The following is an 18,298-nucleotide window of genomic DNA, read 5'->3' as shown; positions in this document are numbered from 1 at the left end:
CATAGCACAAGGTACAGACATAAAAAATGCTATGTTCCCCCAAAGTGTGGAAAATCAATTGCAATTCTACTTGTAGCTTACAGCAAAAAAGCAATGACTGTGCACCACAAGGAACCCTCCATCTGGAAGCACCCTGGGTTCCGGTCTAATCTTTTTTGTATACACTTGCTATTTGTTTGTGACTTAACCAACTTAGCAAGCATAAAGCTTGCAAAGAAAAATAAAATAGAAGGGATTGCAAGCACTTTGGAGACAGGTTTGTGGATGCTTGTATATCATAACTTGTAAAGAATGAGAAATAATTCAACATACTACTTTTTAAAAATGGTCAACTACATTACTTTAATGCTTTTAAAATTAGTTCTTCCTCTTACCTTTCCAGTTCCTCTTTTTTGTTGTTATACTAGATTGTTAGCCTTTGGCAAGAAGTGTTATATATTCCAGTGTCTGAGCTCAAACTGGGAAATATAAAAATGGGTTATATTGTTAGATAACATCCTTGCTGAGAAGGACTGAGAACTACAGTGGATAAAAAAACTGGTTATGATTCAGCAGTGTATTCTCATACTTCATAGCACATAAAGAACAATGTACCACTGAAATTCAGTCAGCTCAGTCTCAGCCACATATGGACTATTAAGAGCCATAATTGCCACACTGTAAGGTCAGTGCAGAAAACTAAAGAAAATCCAGAGAAGATTAACAATGAAGGCAGAAGATTTTGCAAGTACACCTTGTAAGGTAAGGCTGTGCACTGCTTCGGCCTGAACCCCAAATCAGATCAGGGTGATTTGGGCTGAAGCGGCCTGGTTCTGGAGTGGGTTGGGAGTGGCCTGAAGCACCCAAAAGCAGGTTGGACCGCTCCCGAAGCACTTCGGCCCAATCCAGGCAGCTGCCCGCCTGGCAATGCGAGCCCCCTTCTCTTTACCTAGACCCATGGGGAGCTCCCACAGCCATTGCCAACAATATGACACCTGTAATATTGCATAGATGGCCCCTTTATGGCCACAATCTACACACCATTTACTCAGTGGAAGAAGAGTCACTATTTTAAAAGAAAATGGTGAATCCCTGCAAGATGGAGGTGGCTGTGGGTGCTTCCCCCGGGTCCAGGTAAGGAGGAGCAGGAGACTCGGCAGATGGGCAGGGCCCGCTTCGGCTGGCCAGATCATGCTTCAGATCTGGAGGCCGAAATGGGTTGGCCCGGCTCTGGATTGGCCCAAGACAGGTCGGGGCCAATTCAGAAGCTCTGAGTCGGCCTCCAGAGTGGGTCAGGGTGCCCCTGCACAGCCCTAATGTAAAGGGATGATCAAGGAAGGCTACATTTGGTTTGGAGAAAATAAGTTGAAAAAAGGTCTCAATCGATATTAAAATATCACAGACACAATGGGCAGAAATGGTGCCTTCTAGAGGTTTTGAACTACAGCTCCCACCAGCCCCAGCAGCAACTGGGAGGGTATGTGGCACACTAAGGGGAATCCCAACAGCAGGGATTCCTCCAAGGGGTGGGGCTTGGAGGCCAGGCCCCACCCCCAGAAGAATCCAAGGGTCTCTGCAAGCTACATGGGAAACCTCTGTAGACAAGATTAATGTTTCCCCATCCCTGTGTTACTAATTAGGATAATCATCTGACTATAAAAGTGATTGGTCAAGTGAACAAATTGCCTACAAATGTAGGAGAGCCCCCCACCACACGCCCACCCGAGCAGAAGCTTTAAAGGAAAAGCTAAATATATGTAGAGCTAGCATGAATTTCCGATAGAGAACCCTGCTTTGGTGCTGAGGGCTAGACAACAAGACCATTTCCCTGATAACTTCCAGTATGATCAGGGAGAGACCCAATTCTGTTCACAACAAACGAAGCAGAAGCAAAATGGCATTGACTTCTCTTAGGATCAGAATGAAGAACATTGGCTGCCCAGACAGTAAAATCTAACAGTGATCACCACGGACTGCCAAATACATAGTGTACAGGATCATTAGTTGTTCATCCACTTGGTAGCCTAGAGCCTAATAGAAAAGTCAGTGTAGAATCAGGCATTAGAAATAAACTGCCCATTCCACTGTAAGACTAATCACTTACATTTCCTTTTAATCTTACCCCTTTCCACAAATTCATTCTCTAGGCATTTGCAACATGTTCTGAAAGACCCACAGAATCCCTCAGATGGTGCCATAAGTTGATTCTTTCTGCTCCCACGCTGAAACAAAAGGCGGCTCTTGCTTTCCTTCAACTGGGAAAAACGCTCAGTCACATGTGATCAGCAGGCTGGGATCTTACAGCATTTTCTTTTTAACTAAACAGCACAGCTTTGCTAACGTCACGGGGTGAGATCTGGCACCCTGCGTTTATGCAGATGGTCTGACTGTTAGACCGTGATGAAATCTAGCTTGTGCCTAAAACAAATGCATTTGCAAGCCCGGGAAAGAAAGCTCCTGCCATCCATGGCAAAGCCAGTTTTGTGTTCCGTAACGCCACCACTGAGAAACTGACAGGTGATACCATTTGAGCCCAGCAGTGGGGGATAGTGCCCCATTTTAAGAGTACCTCGAGGAGGAGGCGGTGTGGTCCAGATAAACCCTTCTGAACACAAAAGCTTGTTCCCATTGCTGAGGTCCAGTCCTGCAACAAAGTGCCAGAGAGTAAGCCCCATTAAACTCCATGAGATCTTGGAAGCTAAGCAGGGTCAGCCTTGGTTAGTACTTGGATGGGAGACTGCCTGAGAATCAGGCTTCCTGCTCTGAGCAGGGAGTTGGCCTCAATGGTCTTGTAGGCCCCTTCCAACCCTATGATTCTATAAGGGCCAAACTAGATGAGACATTGACTGAAGATCTGTGATTGGATTTTCCCCACAAGGCAAGAGCAGGTGGAGACTTTTAGTTTGAGAAGAATGACTGGGGAGAAGGGTGAACCGTCTTCCTCCAGTGCCACAGTCCCAGTCCAATTTCTCTCCCTGCTGCCCATCCAATTACTTTTTCAAACGAAGTAATGATGTGGGAGAGCTGATCATGGAGCTGCAACAACTCTTGCCATCTGACCTCAGGTGCCCAGGCTGTAGCATGGCTGGAAAGAATACCTCCATCAACAGAAGAAAGAACTGGCTGTTGTGAGTTCAGGGATGAAGGGAAAGAAGAATTGGTATGCAGCACATTGCCAAACAGTGTGTGTGTGATGTCCTGCTTACTGGGTGCTGGGAAAGAGTTCCAGGAATCAAGACAGGGTCAAGTCCAAAAGCAAGGTCAGTGTGCAGTCCAAGCCAAACACAAGGAAAATCCAGAAAAAGAACAGGAAATCACAAGGCATGAGTCAGGGAGCTAGTACTCAAATGCTGTTTCAGCACTGGGTGCCTGAAATGGAAAGCTTTAAGCCTTCAGAGCCCCACCTAGAGCATGGCTCCAGGCCACCTGTGCCACCTGAGGGAAGGTCTACTCATGAGCAAAGTCTGGCTCATGAGTATACCTTTACTCACAAGGATCCCCTATTCTTCAGGCACGCACTTCTGCATCTGGTAGCTGGCTGAGCCTTGACCTTTTGATGGCTCTGAGTCTGAGAGGGGGCTAACTATGGCTGTCTTCACACCTGGTATTTTATCCCACCACAGACCAGTCCTTTTGATTCCAGATCCTTTCCGGGATTTACACTGGCCCTGTATACAGGCATCTCTCATAGTGTGTCCCTCCGCAATATTCCTTTTCATAGCTGGGTGGAGCTGCATGGAACAATCAGGACAGAAGGGGGTCTGCTGGCTCCCTCCCCTGATCCTGTAACATGATTGATGGCTCCACCCCTCCCTCCACTCCTCCACAGGAGGGAAGTCAGAAGCCCTTCTAATGACTGGGATAGTGGGCTATGGGAGCTGGTCCCCTGCCCCCCTCCTTCCTCCAACTTTGTGGCTCGGGAGAGTCTTCTCGGTGGCTTACCAAAGTTTCTGGCACTGCTAGTTCTTCTCTGCTAAATATGTCAGTGTGTGATGGAATTAAATGCAGTATATTGCTCACACTACTGAGTTTGAAGGGTATACTGATTTCTGGGGTCCCAGCTACAGAAGTAAGAAATCCACAAACGGACTTGTATATAGTTAATGCACCTAGCAGCCTCCTACCAGGCGACCACTTCACAGTGGACAGCTTCTTCATTAGACCTGACTTGCTTCCCCCACCCCATGCTGTTGTTGCTCTTCCCCCTTATTCTGGCTTCCCAACAACCCTGCAAGGTGGGCTAGGAGAAGAGATTGTGGCTGGCTAGGCGGGAGGGAGTACTATGGAAAACCACATCAGCATTACTGTCTTATCTAAAACAACTCCACACCACAAAAGGAAACTATTAAAAATGACCATTCCAAGCTCTGCATGATGAATTTATTCAGGGGAGGATAAAAGGCACTTTTCATACCCATTGAAATCCTATCTGTCAAGCCTTTCTCCTGTGTGGCTGAGAAGGGAGACTCCCCCATCCACCCTAGGAGGAAAAAAGCCCATCAATCTGGTGAGCAAAAGGGAGAAGAAGCAGTCAGTGAAGTCAGTGGAAGGGGGAGGTTCAAAGTAAATGTAATGAAGGGGATGGGAGACCTTAAGACTGCTACTCTGAGTAGACTTACAATGCACTCCTATGCATGCCCACTCAGAAGCAAGCCACACCAATTTCAATGGCACTTACTCCCAGGAAAGGAAAGCCTTACAGCCAATGAGTTTACTCAAAAGTAAGCATTGCTGTGTTCAGGGGGATCTTGGAGAAGCATTTGGGATGGTTAACCACTTTACAGTTTAAGTGCCCATAGTGGAATGGGAGAGAGGCAGAAATGGTCACTAGAAGCATGGTCAGTGACCTCCCCCCTCCCGCTGATTTGTTGTCATGGCAATGTTACACATCACTGCCCAGCAACACCCCATAGAACATGCCCACACAAAGCACTAAAGGGGAAATGGCGATTTCAATGGCAAGCACAGAAAATGTTGGGTTGTCACTGTTCTCAGATAGCATGGGAAGAGGGAGGGGAAGTTGTGAGATAGGCAGGAGAGCTGCGGTGTCATTTAAAGCTCCTGCGAAAACCAGTGATTAAAGAACAATCCTGATTAAAAACTCAGGTGTGAAGAGAGCCTATATCATGTAGGTGCGGGTCAAGGGGTGCCTCCTCTGGGGACCCAGGATCCCTCTGATCTGCCTCAAGGATCCCAGACACAGGCAGCTCCTTTGTGATGAGGGGAGGGTGATGTTTCCTGGTCATCCTCTGAAGAGGAGTCTCTGGAAGGGAGGGGCATGACAATGTATCCTGCATCAGATGGTCAGTAAGGTGATGTTTGCCACATCAAATAAGCTGTTGAGAGTAGAGGGGATTAAAGAAGGCCCAATTTTCTTTCCCAACAGATTATTGGAGAACTGGAACGGGTGCAGAAAAGGGCAACCAAAATAAAATAAATAAGGCTACGATCCTATAGATGCTTACCTGGGAGTAAGTTCAATTGAACTCAATTGGACTTATTTCTGAGTAGACATGCCTAGGATTGCATTTCAAATAAGCCAAAATGATCAAGGCACTGAAGTAAACTCTGTTACCAGGAAAAGTTGGCATGTTTGTTGGGGCTTTTTAGTTTACAGAAAAGGTAAGGGGGCCTTTTCTTCTCCAACAGATTTCTGAAAGAGGAAAAGCTGATCGTCAGTTTGGTGGGTACGCATACTACACTACAAACCAGGATAGACAATTTTTACGTAATTAAAACACAAACTTTAACAATTGAATAAAAACATTAAATTGGGTTTACAAATTTAAAACAGATGGTAATTTTATTTTATTTTTAAATCTAATATTGTACATTCTTCATTTCAAAAACAGCTTATTTTAAATTGTCTGAATAAAAGCCAGTGAAACCTATGCCTGTATCCTTTTAAAATTAAATAAGTGGCTCTCTTACCACACATTGAATTGACGGCTGTGTAAACAAAGAATCATGGGCAAAGTTTCTTCTTTAGATTAAGTATGATAAATATGGCACAATATGTTATGTATGGTGGGTTGTATCCAATGTTAGCCCTACTTAGAATAGACCTATTAAAATGAATGGGGCTTGGGTTAGTCATGGCTTAAGTTCCAGTCATTTCAATGCGTCTGCTCTAAGTAGGACTAACATTGGAGACAACCCTGTATTGTTAGAGATTTGAAAGTGCGGGCCAGGGATTTGGAAGTCAGTACAGGCTCAAGAAGATGCAGTCTGTATGTCACTAGAATGATCATCCACTTTGCCCATCAGGTATACTCCTATTTCTATGCTCTTTAACTAACCAAATAGTGTAATTTGCTTAGTGATTTACATAACAATCCTATGTATTACTGGCCTTGGTGTACAAAATCAAGTAGGACAAAGGCTAATGGTGTTTTTCCAAGAGAACACGCTGATCATAGCAAACACTCTTTTTCAACAGCACAAGAGGCAACTCTACACATGGACATCACCAGATGGCCAATATCGAACTCAGATTGATTATGTCCTTTGCAGCCAAAGATGGAGAAGCTCTATACAGTCAGTAAAAACAAGAGCTGGAGCTGACTGTGGCTCAGATCATGAGCTGCTTCTTGCAAAATTTTGGCTTAAATTGTAACATAGGGAAAACATAGGGAAAACCACTAAACCATTCAGGTATGACCTAAATCATATCCCTTATGAATATACAGTGGAGGTGATGAATAGATTTAAGGGACTAGACCTGATAGACAAGAGTGCCTGAGGAACTATGGACGGAGGTCTGTAACATTGATCAGGAGGCAGCAACTCAATCCATCCCCAAGAAAAAGAAATGCAAGAAAGCAAAGTGGCTGTCTGAGGAGGCTTTACAAGTAGCTGAGGAAAGAAGGGAAGCGAAAAGCAAGGGAGAAAGGGGAAGATATATCCAACTGAATGCAGAGTTCCAGAGACTAGCAAGGACAGACAAGAAGGCCTTCTTAAATGAACAATGCAAAGAAATCAAGGAAAACAATAGAATGGGAAAGACCAGAGATCTCTTCAAGAAAATTGGAGATCTCAAGGGAATGTTTTGTGCAAAGACGGGCATGATAAAGGACAAAGAAGGCAGGGACCTAACAGAAGCAGATGACATTAAGGAGAGGTGGCAAGAATACACAGAAGAACTATACAGGAAAGATCTTAATGTCCCTGATAGCCATGATAGTGCGGTCACTGAACTTGAGCCGGACATCCTAGAGAATGAAGTGAAGTGGGCCTTAGGAAGCATTAGTAACAACAAAGCTAGCGGAGATGACAGTATTCCAGCTGAGCTAAAAGATGATGCTATTAAAGTGCTGCACTCAATATGCCAACAAATTTGGAACACTCAACAGTGGCCACAAGACTGGAAAAGGTCAGTTTACATTCCAATTCCAAAGAAGGGCAATGCCAAAGAGTGTTCAAACTACCATACAGTTGCGCTCATTTCACATGGCAGCAAGGTGATGCTCAAAATCCTACAAGCTAGACTTCAGCAGTATGTGAACCGAGAACTACCGGAAGTACAAGCTGGGTTTCAAAGAGACAGAGGAACTAGAGGTCAAATCGCCAACATTTGCTGGATCATGGAGAAAGTAAGAGAATTCCAGAAAAACGTCTATTCCTGCTTCATTGACTACGCTAAAGCCTCTGATTGTGTAGATCACAACAAACTCTGGCAGATTCTTAAAGAGATGGGAGTACCAGACGACCTTACCTGTTTCCTGAGAAACCTGTATGAGGGTCAAGAAGCAACAGTAAGAACTGGACATGGAACAACCGATTGGTTCAAAATTGGGAAAGGAGTACGACAAGGCTGCATATTGTCGCCCTGCTTATTTAACTTATATGCAGAGTACATCATGAGAAACGCCAGGTTGGATGAATCACAGGTTGGAATTAAGATTGCCAGGAGAATTATCAAAAACCTCAGATACACAGACGATACCACCCTAATGGCAGAAAGCGAAGAGGATCTGAAGAGCCTCTTGTTGAGGGTGAAAGTGGAGCGTGCAAAAGCTGGTTTGAAACTCAACATTAACAAAACTAAGATCATGGCATCTGTCCCCATCACTTCCTGGCATATAGAAGGGGAAGAAATGGAAGCAGTGACAGATTTTATTTTCTTGGGCTCCAAGATCACTGCAGACGGTGACTGCAGCCATGAAATTAAAAGACGCTTGCTCCTTGGGAGGAAAGCCAACCAAGGCAGCATAGTAAGAAGCAGAGACATCACCTTGCCGACAAAGGTCCGTATAATCAAAGCTATGGTTTTCCCAGTAGCAACGTATGGCTGTGAGAGCTGGACTATAAGGAAGGCTGAGTGCCGAAGAATTGATGCCTTCGAACTGTGGTGCTGGAGAAGACTCTTACGATTCCCCTGGACTGCAAGGAGGTCAAATCAGTCAATCCTAAAGGAAATCAACCCTGAGTGCTCATTGGAAGGACATATCCTGAAGCTGAAGCTCAAATATTTTGGCCACCTAATGCGAAGAGAAATCTCTCTGGAAAAGACCCTGATGCTGGGAAGGATTGAAGGCAAAAGGAGAAGGGGACAGCAGAGGATGAGATGGCTAGATAGCATCACCGATGCAATGAATATGAACTTGAGCACACTCCGGAAGAGAGCGGAGGACAGGAAGGCCTGGCGTGCTATGGTCCACGGGGTCATGAAGAGTAGGACACGACTTAACGACTGAACAACAACACAGTCCCATTAAGTTAAATGGAGCTTACTCCCAGGTAAGTGGCTACAGGATTACAGTTTAAATTATTAATGTTTATTCTCTATGAAGAAAGACATTTCCTTTTCATCTGATAAAAAATAAACTGCCCTGCCTAGTAACTACCAACCCAACCCTGGCTTCTGGGAAGTCCTGAATCCCTGTTTGTCTATAAAACAAACTGAGACATGTGCAGAACTGGACTGAGCAAAAAGTTTGAATTCCATTAACAGTTGTAAGAACACCCTAAGGAATTCAGGGAACTGTGGACTGTTTACATTAAGATTATTTAGTTTAATAAACTATAATATGGGCAGTGTTTTGTGTGTGCAATTAACTCCTAAGTTTCTGCAGCTTGACACAGATAATGAGTACGTGTATCCAGTTAAATAAATTGTTTTCTGTAAAATTAGTAAAAAATATCAATGAACTCCTGGATAGTATAAATCTGAGGTGGGAAGTCTGTGGGCTGCATGTGGCATAATTTAGTGTTGCAGCCCTCAGCATCGTCTGGCTGTCTGGATGCTGCGTGCTCAGACTTATTCTCCAGACCACCCTTCTAGGAATCACTTCCTTCTCCACTTCATGTCTCTCTGTGCGTGTGCGCACCAAACTACACATGCGACTAATCGCGTGGGTGTAGCCAAGGCTGCTATTTTCCCTTCCAGCGTGCACCGGGGGAGGGGGGGAATCTCCATTGATTCCAGCAAGGGTGTGTGTGTGTGTGTGTGTGTGTGCGCGTGAAAGAGAGAGAAGCAGAGAACTGATAGGGTGGCATAGAGAGGGAAAGACCTATACAATGCTGCAAATGGCACCTGCCATTGGCTTTGTGTCTGCCCACCATCAGCTGAAGGTCTGCTGACTTTTCTTTTCAGCTCAATAGCTCTTCATATGAAAAAGGTTCCTTACCCGTGGTGGAAAAGTCTATTGGATTGTAAATTAACATTTTTTTCTGCTTAGATTAACCTTTTAGTATGTATCATTGTTTGAGAAATATATGAAGCATTAACAGAGAACTGATTTAAATTGGCCCTGATTTAAATCAGGGGTGGGGAATGTATGGCCCTCCAGATGTTGGACTGCAATTCCCATCATCCCTAGCCCACATAGCAATGGCGAGGGATGATGGGAGTTGCCATCCAAAAACCTCTGAAGGGTCACATGTCCCCCACCCCTGATTAGAATCTATCAATCCTTCCATGATCACCTTTGTCTTATATCACTTCAATCATCCTGGTTTCCTTTAACTATAGTTTGGTGAGATGCCAAGAATATCTGTCAGAGAGCGCTAGTTTCCCCACATCCCCAGACTAAAATTCCTTGAGAGCAGTGAGAGAAGGAACAGCTATCGAAGTAATTTATGTCTATGGTGTAAACATAACTGGAGTAGACGGTTGGGGCCAGTGTCAGGAATAGGCATGGTCGGGCACCTGCTGAGGTCGCACACCCCAGCAGGGGCCCACTGACAAAAGCCCCCTGGAGTTGCTCCTCTTCCTCACCATGGCAACCTGCTTGTTCACTTGCTTCTTGCTCTGGCCCAGTCAGTGGTGGTGGTGGTGAGAAGGAGAAGCAGGAGATGCCACTGCCTGTTTGCTCACTGGCTCTCTGCCTGTCAAGCAAGCAAGTGCTAGCAATGAGACTCACTGTTGCTCAAGGCCTTCAAAAAGCTAGAGTCAGCATTGGAGACTGTTGTCACATGCAGGAGCATAAGAAGTAGTCTTGTATTGTCTCAGGCCACTGGATCATCTAGCTAAGAATTGTCTACTACACTGACTGGCAGCAGCTGCCCAGGGATTCAAATAAGGGCCTCTGTGTGTCCTACCTGGCATAACAGGGACTGGACCTGGGACACTTGGCATGCAAAGAATATGCTCTACCCCTGAAATAGAGATCCTCCCAGGTGAGCATGTCATCACATTGCTGCATGTAAGAACTTCAGTTTGTTTTATACTAACTTGGACCTGAATGTCCACCACTACCATTGTTCTTCCTGAGCGATCCCCCAAACCATTGCATATACTGACAAGCAATGGGTTAGAGAGAGAAAATAGTATGTGTTTATGTGGGAGTGTTGGTTTGTGTGGGAATGATGGCTGCAATCTTTTACACACTTACCTGGGAGTAAGCACCATTGAACTCCGTGGGGCTTGCATCTGAGTAGATATGTATATATGCCATTGGATATCTCTGACCTTAGGCGCACACTCACAAACAGGCCTTGTAAGGGACTGGCACCATTGCAATTATCACAAGAGAACAACCCCTTAATAACATTTAAATTGCTGATTGATGTGACAGATGGAAGCCATCAGAAGATTCCCTTGGAATAGCTGCTCATCCATTAGCTCTGCCTCTTGCACTGCTGTAATGTCCGGTAATCCTTCCACACTGACTACAAACTTCTAGGTTGTTAATTAGAATTAGAGTGCAATCCTATGCATGTTTAGACAGAAAAAAATCCTATAACTCCTGGCATGCCCCAGCTAGCAATGCTAACTGGGGCAGGCTGGGAATTGTAGGACCTTTTTCTGTCTAAACATGCATAGGACTGCACCCTCGCAGTCCTAGGTGGGCATTCACCTTTTAAGAATGACTTTCAGTTTACCTCGACTGTGCTGACAGAAAGATACAATTATCTGGCAAATATAGTTCATCCATTACTCATCTTTTATGGTACTTTGAGATTATGGGGCATAGCCCAAAGTACCAGGAACTATTTAAGATTATATCCCCTACAGCTGCTCATCTACAAGCTGTTCCTGCCTCTGATACCACTTTGTGCAAACATCCACGATTAATTATTTGCTTTGCCAGCCCATCCCAGTATAAAACATTAGCATATAAGCAAAATAAATTCCATTTGCTTTGTCTGAAGAAGCCTTCTTCAGATCATGCAATCTTGTGTCCAAGAAGCAGTAATAAACAAGGTAAGTTCTAACTTCCATTCATGCCCCCCTGCCCTGCATAGGTTTGTTTCTAGCAGTGCAATCCTATACATGTCTACTCAGAAGTACGTCCCATTAAGGTCAATGGGGCTTACTCCCAGGTAAGTGTGCACAAGTTTGCAACCTTTTTATTTTTCTTCAAAACGTAACTCTAGAGAGCATGGTGTTAAACACAGGGAATTTCTGATAACCCAATTCCCCTAATTGTTCTTCATAAAGAATAAAATAGTTATGTTTAAGACCAGAGCTATGTAGGACTAATAAATAATGCCCCAAGTAAAATCTTTAAAAAAATCTGTGGGGTTTCTGTGTTACTTCTACAATTCTTGGCACATCCCACATCCCCCTAAAATCCCACATCCCAACTAGTCAGAATAGCTTCATATTGGGTACCAAATACTTATCAATATAATTGCACATTATATAGGAGGAGTTCTTGGAAAGTTAAAGAAAGTCCCTGACCCAAGGATCCTGTGTTCCAAAGTTAGACAAGAGGAAAAGACAACAAGGGAAATGAAGATACAGGGCTTCCATTTTAAGACTTTGAATCCATCCGTTGCATTCATACAAATAGGGTTGCATTCAGGCTGATTCTACTTTTTCATTAGACACTGCAGTTACAGGGTAACATCTGGGCACCAGGCTACCTGTAGCCTGTGTCTGATTTACTTGATCCATAGCAATGACAAAGAAGGTAAGTGTGATGGTAACTTTGGCTATGATATTTTGGAGTAGGGCTGCAGTCTTATGTCTATTGAACGAAGACTTATGCACACATAACAGGGCTGCATAAAAGGTTTAAATGAATGCTTTGTAAAGGAATTGTTTGTTTTCAGTGATTGATCAAGTAGCAATTTTTAAAATTTTGTTCTGAGAATTAACTACACAATTAATGGTTGTTTCTGCGTCAGGGACAACCATTAATTCACTCTTTCTACTGGTTTTATTTGGATTTTGAATCTCTTTCTAATATCAAATGGGTATTTCAACATGAAAACTGAGATACAAATGACAGCACTGTGTGTGTGTGTGTATATATATATATATACATATGTATGTATGTATGTAATAGGCAAATCAATCAAATGTCCCATCTTTCATAACATAAGTTAAATTCACTCAGTGGTTGCTATTGACAATTGGATGTTGTTTTACAAGGAGTATTATAACATTCTTATTGAACAATGTTGTCAGGGGAACGTTTTTCGATGAATTAGTTCTGCCACAAAATAAGCACTGTGATAATAAATTGTTGTAGCTCCCAGTATGCTTAGCACTGATGGAGAAAATTCTTTTTTTTAAGTGAAGGTCGCAAGTATATTAGTGGAACTGCTAGACTTTTATAGAACTAAAATGTATGAGTCTCATCGATATCAAATTTTCTACCCATCTAATGAGCGAAATCTTTGTACTCATAATGTACAACTCACAATGCATACAGTTTTCAGGACCCAGAATAATAATCAAGGCTTTTCTTAGGCTGTGTATGGGCAACAGCTTTCCAGAGACTTGGAGGTGGTATTATAGAACCGTCATTGCCTGTGGTACACATCTTCATGTTTTCTGCCCCACCATAGTCTTCAGTAAAGCTGGTTTGAAGGTTTTAGTATCCTGGGAAAGCCAAGGTTTTAGTATCTGTGCCCTGAGAAAGCCAATTTTCCCCCCAAATTTGATCCACTGTGCTGTAACAGATGGATTGAATCCAGACTTAGGTGACAGTCCTACCCACTTACCTAGGAGTAAGCTCCATAGGAAGCAAAGGGACTTGCTTTGTAGTAGACATATATAGGATTGTGCTGCAAGTTAGTTAAATAAGTGCTAATTGAAGTGAAATTGACAAGATGTTATGTTTTAAATCCCATTGAATTCAATGGGAACTAAATGCAGCTAACAGCCTGGCTCCAGCCTGATGTGTATACATTTTGGTGTGACTACTGGAATGACTGTTGAAGATTTCCAGAATGAAACCTTTTTTTTTTTTTTTAGTACAAGAGGAGGAAAAGTACACATCTATTTATGTGGTGGATGTAGCTCTTTCCAAAGAAAACAAGTCCAAAACCACATTCCATTAGCAGTAAAATTGACTAAACCAGAAGCTTGACTAGTTAATTTTACCATTCTATTGTCTTGTATTGGACTCAGGGAAAAGATGATGTTATAAATTAGAGCATAGAAATGATCAGGCTTTCTCTCCTATAACCACCAATATGTTTGTACAGTTATCAAGCTACTGATGCTGCATTAGAGTTTTAGTGCTTAGGGGAAAGTTGTTGTCATTGCTACAGAGAAATGGTAATCTGCACACAGTCATGGGGTATTCTGTTTCTAGTCTGTTTCTAATCCCAACATTAACTCTCTCTCTCTCTCTCTCTGTTCTCTCTGAGTGTCTGTCTGTCTGTCTAGACATATAGTTCCTGAAATATTTTATCCCATCACACATCTCTACAAAAGCCTGAGGACATACAGCCCTGTATATCTGATTCTTCACTTATCTCTGCTGCTGTTGTTCCTAATTTCTGCTTTTCCAGTCCTTCCCATTTATTTCTTTTTGCATTAATTCCAAATATTGTTTGGCTTTAAGTTATGTTTCTAAGTTTGCTCCCTTAATGCAGATCTTTTCTCCCCCACCTCCAGGTTCCAAAGATGCTATGTTACTCAGTTCTTGGTCTGTGCTTTCTCATCACTGTTCATGGAAGTGCGCTCTCATCAGCTTTAACAAACGATGAGCTGTACTCAAAAATCGCTAATAAGCATATGATGGCGGACATGAATACATCTTCCCTGATAAATGCCCAAAAACCTGTTTATGAAGGTAACAAAAATTAAAATTGAATCACTACTCAAAAGTTGCATGGAAATATAATCAGAGGGGAAATGTCATAGGATTGCACCACTTAATAATAATAATAATAATAATACCAACAACAACAACAATAATAGAGCCATTGCAGGTGCACTGATTCACACTGTGATTCTCTTCTGGTCCCCATTGAACTTAACAGATTAATTTGATAAGGGAGAGGATATTCAGCATCCCCATATGAGCGGAACAGTCATATGCATAAAAGTCTTGGTAGAACTAGAATAAAGTCAGTCAGTGATAAATGTACCAATTGATTAATTATACTTGTATGCCACTTTTCTTCTACAACTTTAAGGGCATAATCCTATGCGTGTGTAGACAGAAAAAAAATCTTATAGTTTCCAGCATGTCCCAGCCAGCATAGCACTTTAAAATCAGGCTGACAATTAGCCTTGATTAGCCTAGATTCTTTGACAGACTGCCTTCTCCTCTGTGAACCTTCAAAATGTGGAAAGCCAGCTGTGAGTGGATCATTAGGAAGGGGCATGTCAAACCTGCCTTGATCCATGGGTTCCATAAACCAGGGAGCTCTGGCATTTCCTCATACCAGCCTTGCTGCATTTGCAGGCTTCCTACTTATTCTGCTGAGTGAGTCCCAAAGTCCTGCCCTGGATGCACCACCATGACTATGGAAAACATAGACTAGGCCAAAGTATGCTGGGTATCAAACTGACTGGCTTTCAGAGATTAGGGAATCTAATCTGCCCATATCAGGATAGTATGGATGGTACATCATATACCAGGGGTGGCCAACTTGTAACCCTACAGATGTTTTGTCCTATGACTCCCATAATCCTTCACCATTGGCTATGCTGGTTAGGGCTGATGGGAGTTATAAGCCAAAACATCTGGAGGGCCACAAATTGCCCAACCCTTGTCCTACACAGTGTAAACCCCTCTGCTGCTGCTCCTTTGTCTCAAGTCAGACTGTGTCTGCTGAAATGTACTACTGAGCCTCTTTGCATCACCCGTGCCCTCCTTTTCCCTTTTAAAGCCATTATTTTCAGGAGACTCTTTGCACAAAGATAGCACAACTGCAGAGCACCCAAGCAGTTTTGGTGCCTTTGTGCAAATATAGGAAGGAAGGAATAAAGGAAGGGATATTATTTTAGAACAATACAGAATTACTTAGTGAGAACAGTTATTTAAAGAACTGAAAGATGCTGGGGGAAAATTAAATGAACTGGAAAGTGATGGTGTGGATATGCCCAGAGTCCTTGCTTGCTTGAATTGCCAATGTATTTGATTGCTGAGTGAGCGCATGCAATCTGCTACAGGAGTCTGGTTTCTCTTTTCAGAATATCTGGCAAGAGACTGCAGGGCTGCTTACCGCCATGGTAGAAGGGAAAATGGCCTGTACGTCATCCGCCCTAAATATTCTTCTTTACTGGTGGTCTACTGTGATATGGAGTATGATGGAGGTGGCTGGATGGTCCTGCATAGAAATGATATCAACCAAAAGACAGTGTGGTCAAAGGAATGGGGGGCTTATAAACAGGGCTTTGGAAACCTGCTGGGAAACCACTGGCTCGGCAACGAATTCATATATCTCTTAACCAGGCAGAATGCCTTCTCTGTGCGCTTTGTCATAATTGATGGTAATGGAAAAACCAAGCATGCCGACTACCAGAGTTTTAGGGTGGACAGTGAAGGGAGTGGATATGCTTTGAGGCTAGGGAACTATACAGGGGATGCAGGAGATGCACTGACCATAGTGGGTGAACCCGGAATCCATGACAACATGAGGTTTTCTACCCAAGACCGGGATAATGACCGGAGGGCCGCTACAAATTGTGCACTGGACAATGGTGGTGGCTGGTGGTACGATAACTGTTACTCAGCTCTCCTCACCAGTGACAAACACATTTACTGGAAGGGGTTGTGCACACAGTTTAGCAACTGTAAAGTAGCATCCATCCTGATTAGACCAAACGGGAAAAACTGCAACGTACCTTCAAGATATTAATGGATTGTTCCTTACTGCTTTAGAGGCTTCCTCTCACTTTAGATCAGCTCTGAAAACCAACCAACCACACCAATATCTTGTTTGCAAAGTTCTAAAATCTAGGGCAAGACCCCCAGGAATTTCTCTTGGCCAAATTACACTGAAAGAAATAAAAGCTGCCTAAGACAGACCACAGCAGGGCTGTCTCAGGCACTTTACTGCCTGAGATTAAGCAGCAACCTGCCCCCCGCCCCGGGTCATGATGCACAGTATCCCAAACTGGTCGAGATATTTTTGGCACCTAAGGCAGAAAACCCCCAAACTGTCTTGCCCTGGGAGTAAAAAAAAAACTAAGGACACAATCCTATCTAGATAGGTGGCCGCCTCCAAACTTGGAGGTGACCGCCTATCCAAAGCAAGGCAGGAGACGCACGGGGGGATCATTCCCTCTGCGCTTCTCCTGCCCTGCTTTTTTGGCTAGACAGCCAATTGCGGCTGTCTAGCCATGGGAGGACGGAGCAGGGAAGGAGGCTGCTGTATGACACATAGGATGTGTCATATATGCAATTCCACTCTCCCCGCCCCAGAACGCCCCCAGCCCAGCCCCTTTTCAGCTGCTCCATGCTCATCTTCCAGGCACGGAGGACGGGGCTTCTCTGCACTGCCTCTGAGGCAGCGCTGACGTGGGGGGAAGTCAGTTTTCTGGGAACTGACCTTGGATTTTCTGAGGTTGGTTCCCGGAAAACAGCATATCCTATGGCCGTCTAGCAGCCATAGGATTGCTCTCTCCAATAACTAATAATCTGCTCCCTTTTCATGACACCCAAACCCTGCTGTCTGAGAAGTGACTCCCTCATGGTAGGGCCACACCTGGAGCACAATAGTGGTGTTATTAAGCAATTCTCATTCATTTCAGATCGGGTGTTTCTCAGAACTATCCAATGGAATCTGCTCTTATTTTCCCACCTGCTGGTTTGCCCCATATCCAGAGCGTGTGTGTATGTGTGTGTGTGTAACACACATGCACACACCAGTGCTGAAGAGAATTAAAACTGTCTGCACCTTTCTGGGTGTGGAAAAGCAGTGGCTCATTTAAAACAGAAGGCCAATGTAGAGCTGAAATATCTTTATCCTTGTGCTTTTAATGAAAAATATATATAAAATTTATTTGTGATTTACAGATACCTGCAATAAAAAAAGAGAGAAGTGGCTATTGTTTCATTGTCAGATGTATTCTGCACAAACATAAATGAAAAATGATTTAATTTTGAAGTAGTTTTTCAAACATGGAATTACATTTCCAAAACTGGAGAAGTGACCCCAGGAACATATTTATGTCTGAACCTGAAAACATATAGGGAGTCCAGCTGCTCATCACATCACTGGGGCAAGTGGAGTAGAACACCAGAGGGCTTTAGGCCCAACTGCTTCATTCATTACAATTATATCCCACCTTGTCTCCATGGACCTCAAGGTGTTGTACGTAGTTCCTTCCCCCCACAATTTTGTTAATGCTGTGGGATAGGTTATGTTGAGATATGACTGGTCCAAGATCACCCAGTGCATTTCATGGCCAAATGAGAATTTGAACCTGGGCCATGTCTTCACAACAATGGAAGGAGAAGGGAGGAGTGGCTTACCCGCATTTTTTAGGAGCTGCGTTTGGTCCGGGCAGGGCTCCATGTGGGTGTGCATCGCACCGTTCCAACTCGCATCACATAACATACTTCTGGGGTGGTGGGTTTGGAGTGAACATCATCTGAGTGGCAGGGGCTGCTCAACCAATAAGAGAGCCTCCCCCCCAGCTCTCCCCCCTTTCTCCATAATGAAGGTGTGAATTACTTCT

At 43.7% G+C, this 18,298-nt stretch overlaps 2 protein-coding genes across 5 annotated transcripts in view; one reads left to right on the top strand and one right to left on the bottom strand.

Annotated features, from left to right (window-relative positions):
* LOC146358278 (fibrinogen-like protein 1-like protein) overlaps positions 1 to 17,663 on the top strand; it is a 46,310-nt gene extending 28,647 nt beyond the window's left edge. The window contains exons 1-3 of one of the 3 annotated variants that reach the window (XM_084807107.1): positions 8,634 to 8,718; positions 14,279 to 14,456; positions 15,806 to 17,663. In XM_084807107.1, the coding sequence (XP_084663233.1) occupies positions 14,288 to 14,456; positions 15,806 to 16,473 (837 nt within the window). In that variant the 5' untranslated portion in view covers positions 8,634 to 8,718; positions 14,279 to 14,287 and the 3' untranslated portion in view covers positions 16,474 to 17,663. Of the gene's footprint in view, positions 1 to 8,633; positions 8,719 to 11,555; positions 11,627 to 14,278; positions 14,457 to 15,805 lie in introns of those variants that run through there. The other 2 variants (XM_084807090.1, XM_084807098.1) reach the window with 2 other exon arrangements.
* Positions 1 to 18,298, bottom strand: part of TMEM177 (transmembrane protein 177) — a 78,798-nt gene that overhangs the window by 24,368 nt on the left and 36,132 nt on the right. The window contains exon 3 of one of the 2 annotated variants that reach the window (XR_014784020.1): positions 375 to 458. The exons of the other annotated variant lie outside the window; for it this stretch is intronic. The gene's annotated coding sequence lies outside the window, so the exon portion shown is untranslated. The remainder of the gene's footprint in view (positions 1 to 374; positions 459 to 18,298) is intronic. 2 annotated transcript variants of the gene reach the window in all.

The sequence above is a fragment of the Heloderma suspectum genome, chromosome 1, assembly GCF_057233095.1.
Source record: "Heloderma suspectum isolate Gila_16-S chromosome 1, 16-S_ref, whole genome shotgun sequence".
In the NCBI taxonomy this organism is placed as follows: Eukaryota; Metazoa; Chordata; class Lepidosauria; order Squamata; family Helodermatidae; genus Heloderma; species Heloderma suspectum.
This window is presented reverse-complemented; position numbering and strand designations above follow the sequence as displayed.